Source organism: Oryza glaberrima, chromosome 4, assembly GCF_000147395.1.
Source record: "Oryza glaberrima chromosome 4, OglaRS2, whole genome shotgun sequence".
In the NCBI taxonomy this organism is placed as follows: domain Eukaryota; kingdom Viridiplantae; phylum Streptophyta; class Magnoliopsida; order Poales; family Poaceae; genus Oryza; species Oryza glaberrima.
In genome coordinates this window covers 4,888,174-4,905,208 of record NC_068329.1, presented here as the reverse complement: position 1 = coordinate 4,905,208, position 17,035 = coordinate 4,888,174, and the positions used below count along the sequence as shown (strand labels likewise).

General features: G+C 42.5%; 1 protein-coding gene across 1 annotated transcript; it reads right to left on the bottom strand.

Moving 5' to 3' along the window:
• Window positions 1-809: 809 nt before the first annotated feature.
• Window positions 810-5,972, bottom strand: LOC127770233 (uncharacterized). The gene is made up of 8 exons (XM_052295898.1): window positions 5,793-5,972; window positions 5,560-5,685; window positions 5,398-5,475; window positions 4,585-4,710; window positions 4,212-4,313; window positions 3,995-4,141; window positions 3,582-3,705; window positions 810-1,146 (listed from the first exon to the last, which is right to left on the bottom strand). The coding sequence occupies exons 1-8, from the start codon at window positions 5,970-5,972 to the stop codon at window positions 902-904; spliced, it is 1,128 nt and encodes a 375-aa protein (XP_052151858.1). The 3' UTR covers window positions 810-901.
• Window positions 5,973-17,035: the final 11,063 nt, after the last annotated feature.

The following is a 17,035-nucleotide window of genomic DNA, read 5'->3' as shown; positions in this document are numbered from 1 at the left end:
GCTCTTTTTGGAATGATGTTTGGAATGATGTTTCTCCTCTTTCTATCCGTATGCCAAGTCTGTCTTCTTTTGCTTTGAACGAAAAGATCTTAGTTTACAATTTTCTTTCAATTCAGGTGGAAGATAATTTTTACCTGCCCCTGTATCAAGAAGCTTATCTTGAGTTTAAGTCTTAGTCAGTTTTGCCTGAAGAGGTAGGTAAGCTTGTCACATGAAAATGATACATGGGCATATATTTGTGCTTTGTTCATCTCAATCCTTGGAAGATCTTAATCATCTTTTCCAATGCCCTTTCTCGGTGAGATGATAGAATGTCTTAGGTATTGTTTTGGGATACCTCTTTGACACTGGATAGCATGATGGTGGATGCCAGAGATAGATACCATGGTCATTAATTTATGGAGAAATTCTTATTTGGGGCATGGAACATTTGGAAGCAAAGGAATTGTTTTATTTTTGAACATACTCATCCTTCCTTGTTTTCTTGGAGACGACTTGAACAAGAGAGATAAGGATGTAGTTTTGAGCTAGATTAAATTGTTGTATTTTTTTCTTTTTTCCTATACTTGTTTCTTTCATTAATGAAAGTCTATTTAACAGCAGTGGACTTCCTTGCTATGATTTCTTTTAGAAAAAACGTAGCCATAAAGTCTGATTTTCAAAAATAATCTTTACGTCACAAGTATAAATTAACCAGCATTGTGAATTCCAATTCAAAAAATTGATATTGATAATTTGGACAACGGAATTAAACAAGCATACATTAACCATCAAACTGTTTGGGTCAAGTTAGTTCAAAATATGTCTGCCACATTTTTTTTTCATAGAGAATGATTAACAAGTTCACCATTTAATGGAAAATGATTTGTAAAGACACAACACACTTCCTTTGATGATTTCTTTAGTTTGAGCTAGTTCTGATTTTTGGCACCCTCCCACTTGGCCACTTTGGTATAATAGTGATGCTTGTTTTTTGCAATGCAACTTGTTCACTTTCTTGCATTTCCTCGTTTTGGGGGCCTCCCTCTAGGACGACAGAGGTTGAGGCCATTACTTCTTTGCCTTTTAGAGAAGTCTTCATGCGATTGGCCTTCTTTTGTCTCGCCTCCTTTAGTGTAGCTGAATAGTCAGAGTCGCCATCTTCAGCTATGGAAAGAAATAAAAGAATGTTAGGAATCGCCAAAGGTGGGAGAGGCAACATATATTTTTTTTCTAAAAACATAAGAAATTTATTAAAGATAGAGTTAAGGGAATAAATCCCTGGTACATTGCCTGGAGGAAAGCATCATACAGAGCAAAACCATCCTTTTCATGTGAAAGGGTGAGTGCGCTACCTATAACAATGCTGCAACTGAAAACATATGGCAGCAGAAAAGGATAAGATTGACAGGGGGCAGCGGCATTGACGGGATGACTACATCCACATTCAGATGCCTATGCTGCAAGCATGCGCAGACTGCTTGATAATCTAGCATCCCCTTCGGCAGCCTCCACTAGAGCGGCACAATTTGATGTTTTTTTCCCCTTAAGTCGTAGATTTCAAGTAGGCTTCTCCGGACTCAATAACAGATTACTGCACAGTTTCTCGATATATCTGAGCAGCACTAACTGCGAACCTAACAACAAAAGCCGCATGGGCAGACTGCGTTCAACCTGAATGGAGGACCTAGCACAGATACTGCTGTAATCAACGGAATCAAGAGACATCTTTGATGTCCAGCCAACCTGAATCCTGAAAGCCGTAGGATGGTGGTTAGTAAACTTCTGCCTCACTAGACCGACATGGATTGCTAGGCTGAACATAGGCCATTTTTGAGGATAAATTGACTTTGTTCTCTTCCTGGAAGCAACTTCTTAAGGGAGATTTGCTTCTTTTGCTGCACAAGATCAAGATTTAGTCAGGAACTGGATCCGTCTGTTTTAATCTCTTTGTAATTTTTTAATTCTATTAATAAAATTAATCTAACAGTGGGGGCCTCTCCTGCTATGTTCTCTTCAAAAAAAAAAACATAGCAGTGGAGTTAGAGGAAAGGAAGACTTGGAAATGCTTCACAGCTGCCCCCATGACCTTAGATCGTTGTTGCCAAACCAGCCAGCAAAGCAAAGACAAGAGCCACCTTTGCTTGAATGGTCACATAAGACAACCGACACAATGAGGAACAATGCTCACTTCTCCAAACTCGCTGCCCTCGTGAACAATGGCCACTGCCGCCAAGTAAGCCACCAGACAAGGGGGTCGTCCAGCAAGCAAACCACAACCTTGCTGAAGCTGCCGCACTGGGCAAGCATCGCCACGAGGACTGGACAAGGGGAGAACATTTTGGCGTGGAGTATGAAGAAGGGGACAGGGAGACCAAAGAAGTCGATTGAGCCAAGACTGTAATTCCAGGCCTCTAGCAGCACGAGCTAGCAGACCTAGCTTCTACCAGTAACTGCTGTCGTCCGCACTGCCTCAAGCGCCTTGTGGCCAACTCCACCCACAGCTGCCACCACGAGCACAGCCACCAAAGAAACTCCCTCCAACCACAACTGCCCAGACCACCAGCAATCCATCCCTAGTAGAGCTGCCACCCCTCCCCAGCATGGAGACATCAGCAGATCCAAAATAGTACCAGACGCCCGGCATAGGAAACCTAAAAACACTAAACCCAAAGCTAAAGGATACCCAGACCTGTTCTGGCTGTTGTCAGCAGCGAGCCTCTAGAATCGATGGGGTAGAGGGTCGAGAGAGATGGTTTACTGTAGCACTACCTTATCGCCTATCGAGCTCTCATGATGTGTGAGTCTCGTTTTCTTTTGCAAAGTATAATATCAATTATTGCTAAGGGTGCAAACAATAAAACTCTAAATAAACCCATGCTTGAAAAAAAAAGAAGGAAAGAGGTGTCTCAGAGCCACCAGTACAAGTCATAGCAAACAAAACCCAAGTGACCATGTCTATAGACAACTAGTCATTGCCTCCTTTTTGTTTCTGCCATAGCTTCTTATAACTGTGACTTTCCACCATGCTAAAGGTGGTAAAATATTTAGTGTATTATTACTTTGTGCAATGTTTAAGGAAGTCAAATGATTGAGAAACTAATGTTACATGACAATTTTTAAATTATCTTACTACGATGGTACAGGCAACCATCACACCCCCATGAGTCTCCTTTTTGTAAATATTTGGAATACTAGATCTAATTGTAAATAAATTGAAAAATTAAATAAACTAATGGTGTAACGGTGTAATTTAATAGTACTACTTTGTATGGAAAATTGAAAATATTAGCCAAAATGTAGAGTTTAATTGCATGGAAGTAATTGGGGTCATACAGATTGCTTCTTAGGTGCACTATTTAATCAGTTATCAGAGCTTATAGCAAAATTTTCCCCTAAAAAGATATTGGTCTTCTAGCTAGGATTACTCTGTCTTATTTTTGGGCTATATTAATTATAACATAGAGTTTGAATCATATTATTGTGGTAAAATTGTACTGGATAGCACAACCTGAAGAAAGCATTATAAGAACCAAGTAAGTCTGGAAACTAATTTAACACAAGAAACCTGATAAACTTTTGTTCCTTAGGAACTAACTTACCGCTAGATGAACCTTGCTCATCACTAAGTATCTCTTCTTTCAGTGCTAGCTTTTCGAGTTTTGATGATCGTGTGCGCAACTGGTTCGTCCTTCCTAAGTTTAGTCTTTTCTGTAAGCTTTCATGCTGCCATGTGAAACATATGGTAAAGCGCCTTGTAAGAACACGTGGATGCAGCATAATGTATAAGGATTTTATTGGCAGTTCTCGTAGCAACATCATGATAGGGAGCAACTATAGTTAGGTGTGTGTCCTAGATATACCATTTTAAAGTAGATGGCTTAGAACTAATACATTTTTCAGAATATCTACAGATATAAACATGGTTGTTCCTTATAACTACATTGAATTGTGTGATTTATTTTATCCAAAGTAAAACAAGCATGAAGTGTGAGAAATTTTGAAGAACAATTACCAAATGTGTGAACTTTTCAAAAGAGTACACCTCCTGGACACTTGTCTTTTGAACAAAGGCACGTATTGTTACTTTCCCTGTTTCCACGTAGAGTGCGGCAGACCTCATGGTATGGAATACATAATTTTTAATGGGATCGGTGTAGTGCTGCAAAAGACAATGTGAAAAATCCAAGTACTTTCAAAGTGAATAATAATGATTAACTGCAATCACATACCCGGTCTCTTCTAATTCCGCCGGTATTTGTCTTTCCAAAGACCACTTCTTTCACCCATCCTTGTGGCAGCCCTTTAGGGTTAAATTCCAGAATTGCAAGAATCTACAAATCAATCAACAATACTGTCATTCAGGAAACTACCCAAACGTTAGTTCTGCAAAGTGAGAAATCATCTAATAGATACTCCCTTTATCCCAAGATATAGTAACCTAGTACTTAATTAGACATATCCTACTACTACAAATCTAGACAGACTCCATGACTAGATTTATAGTACTTGAGGATGTTTAATACTGTACTGTGTTGATACATTTTAAGAAAGAAGGAGTAATTATTATTCAAATAAGTGAAATAGTTCCAACAAGAAACATACATTCTCTTGAGTACTTGTGTTGCATTGTCCATCTGTATCAAACCCAGAAATCTTCATTTCTTTAATGTAGAGTAGTACATCATCTTTTGAGAACAGTCGAACTCTATGTGGTGGGTAGACATAGAACTGCGAAACAGGAAAAAAGATGATCAGATTCACTCACTTGGGGGAGCAGCCTCAAGCTCTTCCAATAATATCATTGCAGATGAGCAGCCAACATGGTAAAGATGGTGAGCAAACCCTACATGTGCACATGTTTTGCAGTATCTCTTCGTTGATCATCCTCATCAGTAATGATTCATAAGATCAGAGTAATCAGTTGATGGTGATACACTCTTATGGCACAGTTCAACCATTACAAGTGACTTAACAACTACTAAATTGTTAACCAACAGTAGAAGATGGCATCCCCTCATTGCTAACCAATAAACTCTGTAGGTTCAACAGATGGGGTACCCTGTATTCTGTATTGTAGTGGCTATGAAATTTATCTTTTGCTTCGTTACAATATATTGGAATAAACAAATTTATAATATGTAAAAGGTAGGTCCTCAATTTAGCACCAAGCTTATCTGTGCTGAAGCGATCTGTGGACTACGCCCTACTGGCGTATTGCATAGGCAATTTACCTTAGGGACCACTTGAGCAATACAAGGGAGACATTTACAAAAATAGTTTTTTCATATTATTTTTAACCTCCTAGTAACGTTGCATTCAACAGTTGAATTTTTCATAATAAATTCACACTTGAGCACTACTGGTAGACATAGACAAACTAGCATAGAGTTAATATGGAATACAATCAAAAGCTACCTTGTACATCTTGTCCATGTTGTCTCCACCGGCTCTAATCTCGACCAGCCAGCCCTTTGGAAGCCATTCATGTGTCCTCTACATAAATCATGGTAGAACTCAGATGTACTAATTGTAAACACAAATAAAATGTTGAATGATATGGTCATATATATAACTCACCATAAGGATGCAGCCTACAGCACAGTTCTTTGATTCCATGAAGCGCTGATCCATCTCTGAGAAAAGATAATGCAGCACCTCTGACTTCATTGTGAAAGTGCTTCCGCACACGGGACATATGTAATACTGTACAAAGACAAAGAAAATTAACATTGCAACAAAAATCTTGTAGAACAAACGGTAAATTTTAAGTTCTACAAAAGAAATAGATGGCTATCTATAGATATTAATACCTGGTAGATGGTGCCATCATCACCACGATAGACCACCATTATCCAGCCATCTGGAAGCCAACCTGGTCGGTCATCGACATCATCGTCGACACTTTGCAAATTCTTTGTTGCTTCCTCCGAGGATTCGACCTCATCACAATCGTTGTCATCTAAGATCCCAAAAGATGGTGACTTGCCCATGGTTAAACCAAGATCAAAGAACTCTCTCCATTCTCCTGCCCTCCCTCCCTCGCCCTCTCCCCCCTCTCTCTCCCCTCCTCCACTCCCTCTCCCTCTCCCTCTCTCTCTTTCTCTCTCCTCTCCTCCATTCCCCCTCTCTCTTTCGCCCTCCTCTGCTCCCTCCCTCTCTTTCTCTACCTCTCTCAACTTTGCACTTGTTTGGGTATGTGCAGAACAGGATGTTTAGCTGGCGTATTAATAGCTGCGGTTTTTAGTAAATAGTGTGTGTTTATACCTTTGAGGGACAACCCACATGGCGTACTAGACAGCTAATGTTTAATATAATGCATTTAATGTGGTGAGTTATATATGTTTGGTTCATATATGTTCTAGATAGTATCATATCGGATGCCAAATGGCATATATTTTCCAAATTAATTTATACTATTTATCACACTGTAGCCATCCATCCTACTGTAAACAATCAAATGAATCAAATTAATTAAATCCGATGCCACCTCCAAAATTGAATAAATTTAAGAGTCATATTCCTGTATGATCCATATACAGCATGGAATCCCATGAACTGGATGAACAACACATTGCCCGTGCAACACACCTTCCACCATGAATTCGTGAAACCACATGCTATGATAGGTCGATTCACTCGACCTACAAACAAGTGGATCTATTACCCCCTCAATTCCTTGCAATGAAATGCAAGAAATTCCCAATCAATGGCATAACATGGAAATGCAAGAACAATCAATGGCAAAAATTCCCAATCCCTCTCTCTAGTTTAGCAGCGGCTGCACAAAACCTAGGAAAGGAATACGAGCAATTTCCGCTCACTAGTACAGAACCTTCCATCTGTGATAGCCTCTAACATGCCTGGAATTAGCAGGCCGTCACAAGGAAGTCATCTCAATCGGGCCAGAAAAGCGCCCGATTGAGATATGGTCTCACAAATATGTTAGATGGGCATAAAACTCAGGCCCGTCACAGATGACACCTATCAGTGACAGGCATTGTCGAAACAATATTTCACCAATATAAAGGGGGTAGCGCACGAGACCTAAAAGTGGATGGATGCGGAGACAAAGGATTTAGACAGATTCAGACCCTCTTAATGAGAGGTAATACCCTACTCCTGTTTGGGGATTTGAATCCACCGAGTGTATTATAGATCTAACGATCTGGTTTTGAATCTGTGTTCTCATGCCCCTGGAGGGGGCTCCCTGCCCACCTTATATAGGTTGGGGGGCAGGGTTACAAGATAGAAATCTTAACCAATACGGTATCGGTTTTCTAAATCTACTTTACAATATTATCAAACCAGGACTTTAGGCCGTTCCGTAATATACAAGGAAACGTAATACCCAAGTCATGATCTATACATATTCCATAGATATAAGTTATCCCTTATAACTAGTCGGATAACCATGCCGGGTGGGTATGGGGTACCCATAATCTCCACAGGCATGTTGATAGTCTTCTTTTAATGATCTGACAACTACTTTGATATATTAGCGATGAATAATACAGCTCGTATAGTTTCATCGACATAATTCTGGAAGCCATCTGGTTACTATGAACTTTTTACAGGTTAAACTCTCTTTTGCTTCTATTTTCAGGTACTGTAATATTGTCTACATAGTATTATCTGGTTATGTTGTTTACTCGGTCAGAAAGTGCTCTAATGCTCTACAAAACACTCTGTAAAATAGTTGCAGACTTGCAGTAGAGAGGGCTGTTCAGTAAAATGATCAGTTCCTACTATATTCGAACAGAGTCATTACATTAAGCAAGGAATTGTTGGGAAAATTGATCTCTCGGTTTGGAAAACTGGGAGGAGATCGCGCTAGGCCGTTTTCCACCCGTTGTCTACGCGAAATTACAGCGATCGAATTCGTTTTAATTCCTGATTAACTAATGCGCCGTGATCGGTGGCGCCCAATTTATTTCCTATTGAGTCGCCCCCCGATTCCCTACAACGCTAAATATAAAAGGGGAGGCCGGCCCAAGAGGGATGACGATCTCTCTGTCTCAATCTCCCCGACAACGAAACCCGAAACCCCGATCAACATTGGCGCTGGAGGGGAAATGTGTGGCGGTTCAAGGATAGTGCAGGTGGCGACCGGAAGGCCGCCGCTACCCCGCAAGTGATCGCCGGTGACCCCTTCGGGATCAAGCCGGCGTTCCCACTGCCACTGCTACAACTACTTGCTCTACACCGACAAGAACAAGGAAAACCGCATCGATGGCTTCAAATAATGGTCATTAATCCTAAAATTCCGTATTAGGGTGATCATGTATGGGCTTAGCAAATTATGTTTAGTAGATCGCATAATCTACAGGAATAAGTATTAAACTCACTGTTGCAACCAAGAGCATGTTTTTCTTTTTCCAGGAAGTTATAATGTTTCAACGTTTTTACATCAATTTTGCAGACAGTGGTTGATATCTTGAAAAAAAAAACTGTTCAAATTGAGCAACAAGAGAATACAGTACACTTTATGATGATCAATTAATTTGATAAAATGAAACTTGGTTTAGCAAAACTAAATACACTTCACACCTATTTGTGTGAGGTACACAGTTTATTTTGAAGAAAGCCAAATTAGTTATATAGGACATTATGTGAAAACCTTATTATATTGGAATTTACATATATCATTGTATATAAGATACATAATGGTTTATCCGATGCTCACATTCATTCAGTACATAATCTCACATTAATTTCTCTTTTTACATTCTTGAGCACCAATGGTGCGGTCACAACACTATATTCTAGAATTGCACTGAACATGCATTTTGTGTACTGAGACAATAGATATACAAATGGTACAGTTAGTTCACTTGACAAAAATATATATTATTTCAGGAAAATGGAGGAAGAAAAGGTTCAAACCGTTGAGATTTTCTCATTGTAGGACTCTTGATGGCCTGACTATATTAATAGTTCATGAGAACTATTTTATCTATAAATCTAGAACTTTAGTTAAAGAATTTATAAGCATGCTATATATCAGCTGGTGAAACTGATCTTAGTGTAACATGATCATGAGGTATTGGAATTTGTAGAACTGTGCATCAGCATGTATTGATAACCTGAATTTGTGAAAATTACTTTAACCATAATCTTTTATGGTCACTGGTGACTGAAAATTACTTTGGCATCTATGTTGTTCTACTGGAGGTAGAGAAGCCTGCGTTTCATTTGCCCTTATATAGGAGCAAAGGAAGAAAAAGAATTGAAAAGACTACATACCTGCTCATTCATCATTGGGGTTGAGCTCCCTGAAGACGCTGAGCACCCAGGGCGAGGAGGATGATGGAGGCGATGGTCCGGTGAGGGAGGAGCCTGGAAGCTGAGGCGGCGGCGGCGAGGGCGGGTGAGGAGGCCGGGCAGAGGAAGGCGGTGGCTCCGAGTTGGAGCGCGGCGAGGGCGCCGCCTCGCTCACCTGCAAGAAGAGAAGATGAAGAGAGGGGAGAGGGAAGGAGGTGTGAGGATGACATGTGGGGCCCACGTGGGCCCAACCATTTTCAAATAATTTTTTTGCGTGTATCTGACATGTGGACCCATAGTTTTTATTTTTTTTCCTTGTCGAATTGCCACGTATGCACCACGTTAATGCCACATGGAACGAAGACCTAGTCAAACCGGCCACGTAGAGCCACGTCAGCTAAAACTGCCTTCCAAACCACCGAGGGACCTCATTTGCACTGGTTTTGATAGTTCAGGGATCGAATGTATCTGGTTTTTGGGTTTAAGGACGAAAATCAGATTCGCTGTAAAGTTAAGGTACCTCAAATGAACTTATTCCTTTTCTTAATCCTTGACCACTTAGCCAAGCCGATCTCTGGGTCTTGATCTTCTTCTGAATCAGAGGCATAACTATATATTATTGACCTTTTTAAAAAATTTCCTAGCCTCCTGGAACCTTTACTCATGAGCCGATACCTTCCGGACCAAATGTGCTAAACTTTAAAATTCATGTGAAGAAAATCTCTCTCTTACCGGCCCAAGTAATCCTTAGAAAGCTAGATCGGCCAATTGTGAATCTGTCAGGTTTATACTATGGAGATAAATCCGCAAGCGCACGAAATACCGCTGTAGCACTTCACCTTCGGGTGACCCCAAAAGGATATCGAACTCAGGGAATGTGTGTAATCTACCTAAGACTAAGACTATCCAAAGATAACAACTAATGATAGGCATGCTAGAGAGGACTCTCTATGTGTTTTAATTATCTACGCCAAGCAAGGTAATTCCCTATCTGTTGCTTCGGGCACCGCCCCTGCGGGTCTGCCAGTGTCGTTCCGGCTATAGCTCTATGATGTATCCAAACGTGGAGGATTACTAGGACGGGATTCAAGGCTGTCATCACCTGCCGCCTACCTTTAACAAATCCGTGGGATACTCAACAAACAAAGTTAATCTCTAACCTAAACACCACGTCTATGTTATTAATTACTACTCTAATACTTGCGCAGGAACTTCCTTCTCTATCCGGAGTCCTAGTACTAGAGCACTTAGTATGAATACTAAACAATGAACCCACAAAGATAGAAATATATCTTACTTAGACAAAGTAATTAAATAAAAAAAGAAAGGATCACGAATGCTTACTTAATAGAAGAAAATTCTCCTAACCCGGTGCAGAGTGTACCGACAGCTCCAGTACTCCTCCAGAATTCTACCTAGGAAGCTACACTCGTCGAGGTAGAAGTCGGAAGAATGCCAAACTTCCGGGCACTCCTCCAGAGCTTCCCCTCACTCTCTACCTTATTCTAATGTACAAAAGATACAATAGAGCCTCTTGTAATTCAGCTCAAAGTTGTGTGTGCTTGAAGTGAGATGAGGACCTGCTTATATAGGCTCCAAATGACGGTTAGGGGTATGGGAAATGACCAAAACACCTTGCAACTGCTATATGGGAGGAATCCAAGCCGTCCACGTGGAAGCAGATGGCGGAAGGCGCCAGGAATGGTTCGACCGAACTGATGGGTTCGGCCGAACCCAAAAACACACCTCCCGGCCTCTTCTTTGGCCAGTAGGTTGCTTAATGGGCCCCCAATAATCTGCACTGTGTTTTGGCCCAATTCTAAAAGGGTTTTCATTGACTTATGGGGCGTCCAATCCGTGTAAACATGTCCCGAATGTGCATTTTGTTGCATGACGGATGTGTTTTCTCCTCAAATTACCTGCATACACATATTTCACCAACACTAGTGAAAATGATTAGTAATAATACCTACCACTAAGTTGGATACCATGTTTTATTTCATTATATGCAGGTATTGACGGTTAGATATTATGATTTAAGGACCGTCAACAGTTATGTACTATGGAAAAACATGATTTGGTACCATCTACCACCGATTTGATAACATTTCTCATTGTGTTGACCAAGACACCAGATTGATTAATCAGTGCATGGCTGCATCCATATAATCTTGCAAAGTTGGTTTGATGTCATTCGTCTTACTCTCTTCTTGACCATTGCCAGGTTCCTTGTCTGTTTCTTCTTTAGTAACCTTTGGAAACTCAATCTTGCCCTTTTGAATCAGATTTCCTTGCCGAGTTATGCTATAGGAATCAAGTACATCTGTTTCATTTATTGAGCAAGCTTTTCCATCTCTTCCTTCTGATCGTCCGACAAATTTTCAACAGTGACTGGGATGTTCTTATCCTTCTTGATGTCAGTTGAGATGAAGACATGATGAATCGTGAACTGGTCCCAGGACTCCCACCGGGCGTGCCAAAAGCGTGTTCATGGAAAACACAGTGGCTTGAGAGATTTGCTTCACTCCAGTACATGTCCAAGGCTTGCCTCGAGTGTCAAGAGCGTGCTGGCTGGTTTGATCCTACAACCAGCAAGAAAAGACAAAACATAATTAGATGAACGATAGCCGATCCGCCGATAGGGCCGATGACGTATCGTTAGGACCCAACCGATATGGGTAAACCTAATCAGCTGCAGCTTTATGATAATCAATCGGAGTAAAACCCTAAATATGCCCTATTGGCTGTAATACCATCTCTTTGGGTTTTATTGATTATTTTAAGACAACACTATAGAAATAGCCGATATATCATTATTTAGAGCAAAGATAGATAATGTCCTGGCTAATATTCCAATACAATATAAACAAATCAATGTATATAAATATACCAAATAGCAATTGATCATCAGATATGAAGTTTAAACGAGATCAATCTAACTTGATGCTAGTCGTTCGACCGAACCAGGGGTTCAGCCGAACCCTGGCCGGGCCCAATCAGCCCACAACTCGGCAGGTGCACTCCTCATTGATTCCTCAGCCTAGTAGTGTAGTGGTTGGGCCCAATTGATTTCATTTTAATGGGTTTAGAGGCCCATCCACCTGTAAGTCTTCCTCTTAACGGATTTCGATTAATTGTATGGTTATGTTCCATTGATTCTCTTCCATTTATGAATGCTTCTCCTGCATATATGTTAGTAGCATAGCACATAGGGGAAGTAGATATTTTATTTGGAAATTATGCATTGCAAGCATAGCTAGTGTTTAATAATTGGGGAATATTGACGGTGGAAAGTGCTCGATAATTACCATCAACACAGGGACTGCCATGTGGGCCCCTATGATGGTTGAGGGTGGTTTGGTCTGACTTGTGGGCCACTCAATCCATGTTCTCGCACATGATTCGCCGTAAGTGTGTTTCCTTGCATCGCGGCTTCATTTATCCTTCACTTTAACGTATCTTCTCTACATCCATGTTAATTCTGCTAGTCTAGTACAACTACATTATTTATTATTGATATACCCAAGCTAAACCTTTGCTCATCCCTAGTAAAGATTAAACTTAGGTTGTTGATCAGGGGTTGCTACCCATGTTTTATTTCACAGCAGTACTATGTCTACAACATATCCTTCTACCTAGAATTTGAATAAGTTGCCAATTGTACTTTACCTTTATTACCTTGCTCCTCATGGGGCTTATAGCTGCTCCTCGCCTTGGGTAGTAGCTTTAGACTAGCCTTTGCAAGCTTGCAGGAAAATTTACACTAGCCGGACAGTCATAAGAACTTACCTGTTGGACCATTAAGTGGCCAATAATGTAACCGAGGTAGGATTGTCTGGCCTTAATTTGTATGCGTCGAACAGTTTGTTCACGCCCTGGACTGTTCAGTCCATACAAACTTTAGGTCCATTTTGTGATTTCACTTGACTGTCTAGTCCATGCATTCAGCGCTGTCCCCGAGGGTGGTGCAACCTGCACGCTCGCGCAGGGCCGCCATTTTCCAGCGGCCCCCTAGACCCATATACGTTGGCCTATACGTTCTTGCACATCGGCCTATTAGACAAGGACCAGAAGCAGGAAGGCTGGCCTGGTGTGCTGTTGGGAGCGTTTGCTCAAGCAATGAGAGACGACCCTGCACGCGCCGCCCACATGTGTTGTGAAAAGCGGAAAAAACTGAATAGAAGGTCTAACTCAATTTCCTAAAGTATAATTGCATAGGTCGGGGAGTATAAATTGTTATCATTTTATTTCATCAGTTATGCTTAGGCCATTTCAGATTTCGCACAGGGCCACAAAATTTCACTGGAGGGCCCTGCATACATTGTCTTACTCTGGACAAACACATTTATCCGGCCGCATGATCTATTTGCCGGATGATCCAACATACAGTCGGATTGTCCAATCCGTGTACAGAACACGGTCTAGACCAACACATGGTCCAGACAGACGGCCCGTCCAATGAGCAGTCTGACACACGATCCAATTGTCTAGTCTATAAACATACTGTGGCTCATACCAAGACACGGTATGGTTGAACAAAACATGCCAGTTTGTCTGATCAACACAGGACTATCTGGTATGCCGGGCTGTCTAGTCTATTGAGCTTATAGGACAAATTGTTGAACTTGCAACCCAAGCTTTGCTGTAGCTAAACTCCTCTTCTCTTCTTTGGGATATAGAATTGATTTGGTACTAGAAAATACCTGGTATGCATCAAACCTAGCTTCGTAGCAACACAAGAGTCAAACTACTTGCTTCATTCCCATTATAATATGATCAACATAAAAGAAACTCTCTATTCTATGTCCACATCACCTCAACCCCATTGATATGGTAAACTAGTGAACATGGGACCATTAATCTTCACTTTGTTTGTTGAATACCACACAAATACCTTCATGGATGAATTAGTGAAGCACATTCATTCACAAACCTCCTTCATGGATGAGCCATTCTAGCGCATTTTGAAATATGGGTAGTGCTCCTTTCATACATAGCAAATATGGTTAGTCCTAATGATCATGTTATTACTAGTTACGAAAACCTTGATCAAGGGAGGGCCTATGTGATTATAGTTAGTTTGTAACATTTGTTGTCAGGAACAGTTGGTTTGGTATATGGGTATGCAAGTACTTGAGGTCAGCCTTGATAAACAGAAGACTAGGACTAAACTCAGGTGAGTTGTGGTCCAGCATGGCAAAGATACTGCGTGATAAATTTTAGGAATGTATAGCCATATATGTATAGGATTCTTTTGTATCCTTAGCTTCTTGTATCACTGATGGAGAAACCATCTTTGGTCGGTCGGCCGAAATCCACAATAGTCCCGGATCCATTTAAAACCGGGACTAAAGATCATCTTTAGTCCCGGTTGGTGGCTACAACGGGCATATGTGATCTTTAGTCCCGGTTGTAGAGATGTCGGACGTTGTCAGGGCCCCCAGGATCTTTAGTCCCGGTTGGTGTTACCAACCGGGGCTAAAGATCGCCGGGACTAAAGATCCCCCTTCTTTATATATGCCTTCTTCCTCCTCCAGCCCGAGAGTAAGCTTCAAAATTTCTCAAAGAAAGAGGGGAGGTCATGCCAAAATTTCTTGTGAAATTTTTTTAGTGATTATATACAAATCGGAAATCTGAAAGGTTAGTAACTTCATCCTTCAATGTTTTTTTGTTGTTATATTACTTTTGGAGCTATGTTTCACACATTTTTTTTTCTCCAAAACTTTGTTGTAAGTTGATGAGAGAGAAAATTTGTGTGGGGAAGAAGAATATATAGAAATTTTATTCTCATAGTTTAAAATATGATGAAAATTAATCTTAAAAAAAAGAAAACAAACTAAATTGAAAATTAAGAGAAGTACAACATTAATATTAGTTTATGTTGGCGGATGGCATGAGGCCCTTCGACCAAATCTGCCGAAACCCATGGCGAAGGCTATGGAGCAAGAACGGCGTGAGGCGAAGAGTCGTGCGAGTGCCTTGCCAGGCCAGAGGCGTCTCAGGCGAAGGGTGCAAGGCGAAGACTATCTGCCGAAGGAAGACGACTTCGCCTTGGCAAGTTCGCCCCCGCAAGGGCCAAAGAAGCCTTTCCGGCCCATCAAGTCTAGGGGCAATAGGGCCGGCGATCGCCAGACGGCCCATCAGGGGCCCATGAGCCCCTATATCATCATGTACCCCTGTAAATGTCCCTTTCATAAGGGTAATCATGTAAGTTCCCCTGTATAACCTAAACCCTAGTAGTAAGAACCTGCAATGGGGCTATAAATAGCCCCCTAGGGCCATATAACAGGGGGATCCCCGAAAAAAAACTCAAAATTTAATACACTTCGTTTTTCCAACCACTGTTGAGTAACCACGTCTTTCGACGTATGCGGTTGTCGTTTCCACAACAGCTGGCGCCGTCCGTGGGGACCGCCGAGCGAAACCACTGAGAGCGAACCACCGAAGAAGGTCGTGAAGGAGAAGGTTGCAAGGCGGAAGGAAAGCAACGCCGCACCGGACATGACCGCCGAGGAGGGAGCAAAGCCTTCGGCGCCAGTGGCCGAAGATGGAGGAGGACCATCTGCTTCCACATCTGCGCCATCACAAACGCCTTCGGCCCCTGCCGCCTCTGTGCAAGTGCCGAACGCGGCCGACGTGGTGAAGGCAGTTGCGGTGGCAAGGGCACTCCAGACCAGGGTGGAGATCCTTTCGACAAGCCAACTGGTGGTGCCCCAAACCGCTCCATCGCAGCCGGCAGCAGCCCCGACCGCGCTCACCACTATGCAGGCCCAAGTCAGCCCTGACCCCGAGACACAAGCCGAAGCCGACATGGAAGCCATGCGACAGAACATGACACGGCTCCAAGACATGCTTCGCCAAATGCAAGAACAACAACAAGCATACGAGGCGGCAAGGCGAACCAAGGTCACGTCGGCTCCAATCCTTCAGTATTCGGCAGGTTATGTCCCGCCTCAAGTCTATCTGCAAGTGACGACCCAGCCCTTTCTGCCTCAAGTCGCACAAGCGCCAATATACTTTGCCGGGCAGCAATCGGCCGCAGTCGCTGCCCAAGTACACTATCAACCACCCGGCCAAGCGCCACAAACAGTGGCGGAAGGGGCTTCGGCTCTGCAGGCGCAACTCCAAGCTTTCCTTCAGCAACTCAACCAACCCCACTGCATTTCAAGTACAACCCCATCGGCTCACCCGGAAGGGAATACAAGTCAAGGTACGCCTAATTGGTTGCCATCGATTCAGCCGGGCCTAGGAGTTTCGCTGTGGAATCAAGGACTGCAGTTCAACTTCGTCAACGCTGCCCAGGCGCCAACCGTTCGGCAGAAAGCTCCAACTCCAGGCTTCGGAACAAACCAAGCACCAATCCAAGCTGCCATGACGTGGTCACAGCCAATTTTTGACCCATCCATGGCGACTCAGCAAGTACCTCTAGTTGTAGCCGGGCAGCCGAATGCCATGGCCCAACCTCGCGTACAAGCTGCGATTTCACCCTTCGCCACATCGTACCCGCAGCAGGGTGCGGTAAACAGGGCGGGAGGTGAAAAGGGGCTACCGCTGAGTGGGGTAATCAAGACTCGTCCAATCCCACCCCAGTTCTTGGTAATTCAATTTACCAGCCAATAGCATTTACTCATGGGAGCAATTGCGCGATGTTTTTGTCCTTAACTTTCGAGGCACCTATGGTGAGCCGAAGACGCAACAACACCTACTCGGCATTCACCAAAGGCAGGGGGAGTCGATAAGAGAGTACATGCTTCGCTTCTCGCAAGCCCGGTGCCAAGTTCAAGACATAACC

Bases quoted from the DNA above. Each gene is read 5' to 3' on its own strand.
- LOC127770233 (XM_052295898.1), bottom strand. From the start codon at position 5,972: ATGGGCAAGTCACCATCTTTTGGGATCTTAGATGACAACGATTGTGAT. The intron at 5,686-5,792 runs GTATTAATATCT...GTCTTTGTACAG, and splicing joins ATGATGGCACCATCTACCAG to TATTACATATGTCCCGTGTG. The intron at 4,142-4,211 runs GTATGTGATTGC...TGTCTTTTGCAG, and splicing joins GCGGAATTAGAAGAGACCGG to CACTACACCGATCCCATTAA.